At 46.9% G+C, this 8,698-nt stretch overlaps 1 protein-coding gene across 1 annotated transcript; it reads right to left on the bottom strand.

The window, feature by feature from the left end:
- Nucleotides 1-1,496: 1,496 nt before the first annotated feature.
- On the bottom strand, nt 1,497-3,307 carry NGA_0464400 (carboxyl-terminal protease). The gene is made up of 3 exons (XM_005853351.1): nt 2,975-3,307; nt 2,751-2,883; nt 1,497-2,683 (listed from the first exon to the last, which is right to left on the bottom strand). The coding sequence occupies exon 3, from the start codon at nt 2,336-2,338 to the stop codon at nt 1,679-1,681; it is 660 nt and encodes a 219-aa protein (XP_005853413.1). The 5' UTR covers nt 2,339-2,683; nt 2,751-2,883; nt 2,975-3,307; the 3' UTR covers nt 1,497-1,678.
- Nucleotides 3,308-8,698: the final 5,391 nt, after the last annotated feature.

The following is an 8,698-nucleotide window of genomic DNA, read 5'->3' as shown; positions in this document are numbered from 1 at the left end:
CTCCCGATCACTGGACTCGTTTCTATCTTCATGCATATTGATGTGGCTGTGTGTAGGAGAATGAGATTTCTCCTGGAAGCTACAAATTTACGTTTTTGTTCTGGGAAGTATGATTCGCCAGCTATTCAGAGCAAGTTTCCAGCTTGCGTACAGGGCACACAGGTGTGCTACTTTCAGCGGACAATGAAGAAAAGAATAAACGTTTAAGATAGTACTTTCTAGTCCAAGATTCATCTATGTTCATGATAATTTTATCAAATAAATGCGTGCACGAATGTTCACTTTTGGTCGATCGTGTATCGGTTTTTGTCGCCAGTGCGAAGCCCGGCTGAGACCCTTTCTACCAGCCACGCTCCCACGCACAGTCGAAGATGTCCGCTGTATTTGGACTTTCAAAGGGATTTGAAGCTTATATGTGATTTAGGCTTTGCTAGGAGAAAGAAGCCACAGGCTCCAAGTAAAATACGCCCGTGCTACCATCACCACATTTACGATGTCTGTCAAGTCTTCGTTTTTCTAAGCGGTGTAAGAGATATAATGATCCAACCTAAGCAAGATGTGAAATTTCATTTTTTCCATTCAAAATGGAGGAGAATGCCGATACGTATCGCGCCTGAAGAACAATTGGAAGGTCTTGTAAAGCACCAGAGGTGAAACCCCTTATGCAAGAGGATCATGGTTTTCTCCGGATTGACACAAAGGATGAGGGTATATCTCCGGTCGGATGGTACATACAGGATTAGAACCGGGGCTGGACATGATATATTGAACAAGATATTTTGTCTGCTGCACATGAAAAGTGATATCGCGTGGGCTGATCTCAATTTGGAAAAAAAATACGTGTGTCTTCACTCACTTCGTGGGCAAGAACCCATGCCCCCCCGTTCACAGAAGGAAAAATAAAAGAGAAGAGAAAAAACAAGGACCAGCAATTCCGTGGTTGAAAGAGTCAAGGGTGATGCGAATAAACAAACCAAAACGCCACGATTAACCCAAGACGCAATTAATTCTTCAGTACAATTACTATTCTCCCTGAGAGTACAGACCAAATGATTCACCAAAGAATCGTGTACTAAGATAACCAACACGATAGACAACCAGAGAAGAAAGACACTGGTCGACGCCAGTTCTGTTGTCGTATAATAATATATCATACAAAATGATTAGGTGGACGCAAACCATGACACGACACACTTGTGATCAGCACATCGTAGTGGAGGCTGTAGGGCCCATAACGGACATAATGTAGGGCCCATGACGGCTCCCTTAACCTCCTATCGCTGATCCCTTGTTCCCATATCATCATGTCATTCATGTAATCGCGTCAAAGGGAAGAGATGAGAAGTCAGTCACGAGATGAACCCCTAACTGTCACTCCGATTCATATTTGAGAACGATATATCCATCTGTTTCGTTTATTCGTAATTGAGGATCTTGGTAAATTCTCTGCAGCCAAAATTTGTGCTGTCGATCCGTTGCATCTACTTCACAAGTGACTTGGCTCTTACGTCTAAGAAGTGATATGTTTCCCGCATTTTTGCCTGGCAGTGGACTTATCGACGCCGGAAATCTCCCATTACTTCATGCCTATCCACTGTACGAGTGGTTCTTATACGAGTGGTTCTTAAATCCTCATCAAATCTGAAATTCCACGTCGCTTTTTGAATGCCAGATTGCATTATTCATTGAGAGATTCCAGGTAATCCTTCAAGCAGACAAGGACTGAATCACTCTCGCTGCACGTGCTGGGAATGTCTACGTCAATTCCTTCGTTGTTGACATCATTTCCAAGCGGTGTAAGCCATTTTGATGTCGTAATTTTGACTGCACTACCATTGGTCACTTCTTCTACAGATTGCGCGACCCCCTTGCCAAAAGTGCGTTCTCCCACGATTTTTGCTCGCTTATTTTCGCGTAGTGCTGCCGAAACGATCTCTGAAGCTGAAGCGGATTGCTTGTTGACCAAAATTAAGATAGGTATAGATATCTCTATACCGTCGGCATCGCTTCGGACGATTTTTGACGTGAAGGGATCAATTTCGGAATAAATTATCGTGGACTTCGGCAAAAACAAGCTGCTCACATTTTTAGCACTATCAAGTAGTCCACCTGCATTACCTCTGAGATCTAATACTATGAATCGGATGTTTTCATAGAATGTTTTAAGCGCTCGTTCGATAAGATCGGCGGTAGTTGTACTGAACCTGTCAACTTTCAAGATACCATACTTATCACCACCAAATTCCTCCACGGAAGCGGATACAGAAGGATTTTCAACAGACTGTCTAACTAGACAAAGTTCTTGGATGACTCCATTGGCGACTGAGAGAATATCCATACAGACGTTTGTCTCTGGAGGCCCCCTAAGCAGCTGTACGATGACTTCTGTTGTCAAATTCTCGGTTGATTGACCATCTACAGACAGTACTATGTCACCAGGCTTCACGCCACCCTTTTTGGCTGGTCCTTCTAAGACTATTTCGATAGTGGCCTAGGATATCGTTGAAAGGCCGAGAAGAGGTAAAATGATGTGCTTGATTTGGACATTTTGCATGTGACGTACATTTTGCATGCGGACACCGACACCTGCAAATTCTTTCTCAAGTGTATCGACTTGAAACTCCATGTATTCACTCGGTGAAAGGAATCTTGTGTAATTATCCTGAAGCAAATCTAGCATAGCCTGCCCATGCGCGAAATTTTCCAATCAACTTTTTATGCCAAAATATTTGAGCAGGTTAGACACATACATACCCTCGTAGCGTTGTAAGCCTCCTCCATCGAAGCATAATCTTTTCTGATAGAATTCTGTAACACGGTGAGCCAAGGCTGTCCATTAAAGGTTCTGTCGAAGAACATCCCGTCCACAAGTTTCCATACATCCTGTGGAACAAGGCGTTATGAGAACAAAGGATATGATGGAATATTTCTTATTATTGTCGGTCTCTCACGTAATAAGACTTCTAAAGCGTACCGCAATAAGCTGTTGCTCCTGTGACAAGCTTCCAAGCTTTGCTTTCCGGATTACGCGGTACACGGATGAAGTAGATTCCCAGACAAGTGTTACATGGGATCCAAAACAGGAACAACTCTTTGACACCTCTGCCCATTGGAAATAGAATGGTACAGGCTCTTCTGTCGTGAAGGAGCAATACTCGTAACAGTCACGAGCAATGTCTGTCGAGTTTGGAGCATGAAGTCTGCGTAAGACGGGCGAAGGGCGTCCTTCCTCCAACGGCTGCTGAAATTTGGCGTAAAGTGAGTACCCATCTGGACTCCAGTCGCTAGTATTTGTTGTGTCGTCGTGCTGACATTAAGGGACCGAGTATATGAGGGAGAAGCAGGGCTACATGAGCGAATCAATTCCTTAACTTACGCCTTATCGCTCCCATTGCTGAAGTTCTCCTTCGATGTTTTGTTTAAAGTATCTTTTCTTCATATGATTGTCATCCAACTGACCTCTATGATAATATATGGTCTGTAACATGCTGTGATATTTCCGTTGCTAAGGTATGTGGCGGTGCCGAAGCGAGGAAGAGTTCGACTACTCCCTTTAAACTAGGAGTAGAAGTTCGCCTATTAGATATTTGCTCATAATACTTATCGGATACATTGACAATAGCATTCCATTCCTAAAATACCTGGAATAGTATTCGACGTCGCGAGACGCGATGATCTAGCACATTGAAAAGGTAAATCTCTTCGTCACTCCGCTTGAGCGTCACAGGGCGATTTCTTTTCTTGTCGACTCGAAAAGAGGAAAATCGTAAGGATGGTGGACTTGTTATCTTCAAAACCATATTTGTAGGTGCTTTAATGACATTCCTATCCATTTTGGCGATTTTCAGTCGCACGCGAAAGACAACCGAATCTTTCCGTATTCGCCTTGTTGACCTGACCCTTACAAAAGGGCAAGATTCTTCCGATACCGTGGTAACAAACGCGACCATGATCACGGCAAAAGTGAGTAAATGTCTTGTTATATCTTTCCACGCCATGATACCTGTTAGGGGCCCATACACGACACAGTACAGGTGTTTCTGAGTGAACCTGAATTAAATCTTGGCCCATCGTTGAGATGTCACAATGAAAAAAAGAGTTTCCTCGTCAGAATTCATAAAGTTATGAATGACTCCGTGTGTTTTCGAGCATCCAACAGCAAAAGATAACGGATTTTGAACCCCTTCCACAACAAGAATCGAGCCTTACTCATGGGCTGCGCGAGAGGAAGCTGGGGCGGAACCCGTGGGGAGGGGATGATCGCACTTGGAAAATCAAAGTGGAATCAAAAATGCGAGTGGAGATGTCGCTGTGCGAAGAATATGCGAATAAAGTGTGATTGAGATATATACCATTTCTAGGGTGTATAGGGTCCACAGAAGGCTCCTAAGGCGTTTCTGAAGGCCAAACGAGAAAGGACTGAGATTCTGGCCCTGGGCACGGACGGATCTGAGCGCCTGAGGGCCTTGTTCTTCGCTTATTTGGGGAAATGTCTTCCTTACAGCTTGACTTTCCATTTATGTCTCCTCTTTATCTATTGCATGTGCATATTTCCACTCTCCATTGTGAGTAAAAGACTGTAATTCAACTTCACCACTAATCACTTTTCCCCTAAGCCTAGCCCTACTCGCAGTCGTCTAAACGGCTCAGCCTCCCAACCCTAACCTTTCGGCGACTCGTCGATCCTGGATGCCGCTAAGGCACCTACTGGAATGTAGATACGCATTTACTCTTATTAAAGCCGTAAACCTCTGTAAAATGACCGTACGATGGAAAAGTGTGGTCAAGGTGTACACCATCCGAGTAGAGCACTCGCACTTACACTTTCGCGTATTCCACACTTTCACACTTTGAGGGAAGTGCGCACATTCTCTGCCTGTGGACTGGAAAAAAGGCGAGAGCAAGCAGTGAATCGTCCGTTCCAGATCCGTCTGAAAAGACTGGAAAACAATACGGCTTCTGCGCAAAAGTATTGCAAGCTGGATTTCCTTGTAATGGTGTTAAGTCATGAGAATGACGAGTATAGTACAGTGAAATTCGTCTCATGTGCGGAGGCTCAACGAACGCAACGAGAAAATTTCCTAGAAGACATAAAAGGGCCCCATGATAAGGAAATATAATTTCTCCAACGAAAACCAATGCACGAATATGTGCTCTGTTATGTTTTTAATTTGATATAACTATATATGTATAAATATTGCAAAAGGCGACGTAGATTTACTTTGATAAGAGTGTGAGGTTCGAAATGTCCCCAGACTTGGGAGTCACGTGTAGATGAGGTAGACCAGATTGATCGGGAAGACACCTTTCCTGGTCGAGCTGTATTCGTGACAGATATGATAGATACAGATGAAGTAGATGTAGATGTGGTAAATATGACGCATGGATAGCCGTCTGTCCGACTTAATTGGTAGGTTAGGCTTCCTACTTCCTCCGAAGATCTTGCTTTCATAGTGCGAAAGTTCTATGGAGCCGGTAGAAACGGGTATCATTGCTGTACACGTTGAACAGAGTCACTTTACCTCTCGCGAAAAAAATGGCGAAATCCATAGACTTCGACGGATAGCCAAACACCGGTCTCGTGACCTCCTGTGTGACGCTTCATGAGAACCAAAGTATTCTAGCGCCACAGAGAATATGGATGACACTTCATCTCTAAGCAGCGTTCATCTTTGCAATGGATATGTCAATTGTAAAATAAATATGATATGACACTTGATCTGATTGCTTTTCGGAGTGCTCTGTTATCAAGCTTGTACGAATTGCAGTTTTAGTCGGGCCTTCTATATTGGAAATGCACAACTTGGGATGAGTCATGAGAATGTGAACGAAAGGAAGTACGTGCATATTTAACGAGTCCGCCTACGAATGAAAGTCGTGGACTGTGAGTCTATATGTGGATTGAATGGATTGTAAGTTATCGATTGCACGACTATGTAAGCTATTGTTATGACTGCATCTATGGACTTGACAGGATCTTGCTCGTAGACGAGTAACGATCCAAATGGTGGCGTGGGAACCAGGGACAGGCCATCATGTCCTCCAGGGGGACGCATCGGAAACACACACATTGACCCCAAGAATTATTAAGATCGCGCAAAAAAGAATGAGAAGAAATGTTGGATTGGCGATTGGCGACGAACGGCTATTGAAAGAATATTCTTCATATGCTCTGGATGCGTTGACAAAGTGTGCAAGATCTTATCTACCCTCCCCTGAATGAAATCTCGTAACTTATCTTCTCCTTCCTATTTACCCCCCCTTTTCCTAGAACATTTTCCTGATTTTTGTGCAATTTTGTAATCGATTAAGTTTCTCACAGAATCTGTCGCTTGCTCCACGTTCCCGCCTGGCTCTTCCTCCTTGATATCTGAGACTTGTTGCCTATCGAAAGCTTCCTCCTGCAGTTGGTGTCTTCGTACGTGGATTGAAACATCATTTTGCGTGTCTCTCTTTGCCTTCGATGTCGAGAAGAAGTCTCCATACACCCGCAAGGCCTGTTCGTCCATCCCGTCGGTGTCCTTGTCGTGTGCCCACAACCATTCAATGCCCTCTTCCAGCATAGCCACCATGCTCCGCACATCGTCGTCGGCTCCACGAAAAGATGGGTCCTGTCGAAGAGCGTCCAATTCGTTAGCGAATATCTCGGTCGTGTACGACACATAGGCCTCTCTCACTCTTGACTTCATAGCTTCCGTTTCCGCTTTGGTCACGACATACCGATCCGTCTGTCGAGGATCACTTTGGGTAATTTGCCTGGCCCAAAGAGTGTCTATCGCGTTTTGATTCGCTCGAATTTTAGACAAGACTGTGGAAGGAGAGGTGCCGGTAGGGCTAGTAGGAGAGGAAGTATTTGCTCGGGGAGATACTAGGAGAGCATTCATCAGGCTCCATAGCCTCTGATGTAACGCAAGCAGTTGTTCGCCCAGGTCATCGTTTGAAGCACCACCGCTCATACTCGTCCCCAACGTTCACCTGTGCATGTATTGCCGCGTCCGAGATGTCAATCACGGGGAAATGGAAAGGAAAGCAGTCGAGAGGTTGACTGGGAGGTTGAAGCATGTGATGGAAGAGGTACCCTCGATGCGCAGGGGCATGAACACTCTTTTGATCTGGTTAAACAATGTCGTGTGGGGCTATAAGTGACTGATGTTTCTCAATGTGTAGACTATATTGCCTTCGACAATTCAGTAGCGGTGTTTCAGAGGAAAAGGACACGTGCCAATGCCTTTGGTGCGTTTCGAGTTTGAAGCGGGCTGGTACACAAGGATCGTAGTTTGGAGGCTGTGTTTATCACTTTTTAAAACCCATTTCCCACATGATTTGATGAGGCGGGCCAGCTGTATTTAATGTCTTAATATGTGGACGAGCCTCACGACCAATCTGAACTTCAACACTTTTTTCCTTCTCCCTTTTCCGTACTCGTCGGACAGATTGTCCTCCTTGTCATGACGGACACCGCCGGGGCAGCAGAGCTCACCCTTTCCAGTCACACCCCAAAATGCCTTCTACTGAAGGGCCCCACCTATGCGCACAAAGACACATTGCGCACCATGGGTGGGAAGTACTGCCGACCCCTGCAGGGATGGGTATTCAGCAAAAAGACACGTGGAGCGGCGCTCACTGCATGGGTGTCGAAAGTTAAGAGCCACGGTCATGACGCACGTCACCACACATCGGTCCCTCCTGCTCCTTCTGCAGGTGCAGGCCGCAAAAGGAGCAGAGCCACAGGCCCAGGGAGAGAAAGGGAGGACATGGGAAAAAAGAAGGGAGGGAAAGCGCCGCATCAAAGGGCCAGGGCGGCCTCCTCTTCGAGCGTTCCCACAGAGAGTAAGCTTGTAGGGAGGAAACGGCGGCATAGCATACGCTGTTGCCGTCTTGCTCGTGAAAAGAGCGGGGATGTGAAAGAAGAAGATGCGTCGCCGCTCCCAAGGAGGAGAGCAGGTCGGAAGCGTGTAGACTACCAGGAGAAGGAGGAGGAAGAGGCGGAGGGAGGGGAGGGGAGGGGGAGGAAGGTACGACCGTCGCGACGGGTGACGTGGAAAATCACAGAGGAGGAGGAGGAAGAAGTAAGGATGGAGGAGGAGGAAGAGGAGGAGGAGAGCAGCGGCGATGACGTCGACTCGTGGAGTGAGGGGGAGGAAGACGGAGAAGAGGAGGAAGGGGAGGATGAGGAGGAAGAGGAGGAGGAGGAATCGTATGAGGGAGAGAGTGAGGACGATGACGACGAGGAGGAAGGATGGGATGAGGCGGAGGTATGGAAACAGCTGACCTCAACGGCAAGGCAGCGTGCCGCAGCTGCCAAGCGGGTGGAGGAGGAGGAAGGAAGGGCAGAGAAGGAGCGAAAGCTTGTGCCCGCACCGGCTTCTAGAAGGAATATGGGAAGGACTGTGCACGGGAGGGAAAAGGGGCTGGCGCCTACAGCGTCCACGGCCGGGCCGGCGAAGGGGCGGAGGGGTGATGGAATTGGAAGGGAAGGAGGGAAGAGGCGTCTGGAGGAGCAAGGGGTGGGCCGGAGGCGAAGGAAGGAGGAGGAAGAAGGCGAAGACTTCCCGGAGCTTCTTCCCTCCTCCTCCTCGTCCTCCTCCTCTGCATTTCTGCGTCGCCGGCCTCGCTCGCGCCACTCCTCCTCTTCCTCCTCCCCTCCCTCCCCTCCCCTCCTGTGGAATCAAAAATGCGAGTGGAGATGTCGCTGTGC

The sequence above is a fragment of the Nannochloropsis gaditana genome (assembly GCF_000240725.1).
Source record: "Nannochloropsis gaditana CCMP526 unplaced genomic scaffold scaffold938, whole genome shotgun sequence".
Classification (NCBI taxonomy): domain Eukaryota; class Eustigmatophyceae; order Eustigmatales; family Monodopsidaceae; genus Microchloropsis; species Microchloropsis gaditana.
This window is presented reverse-complemented; position numbering and strand designations above follow the sequence as displayed.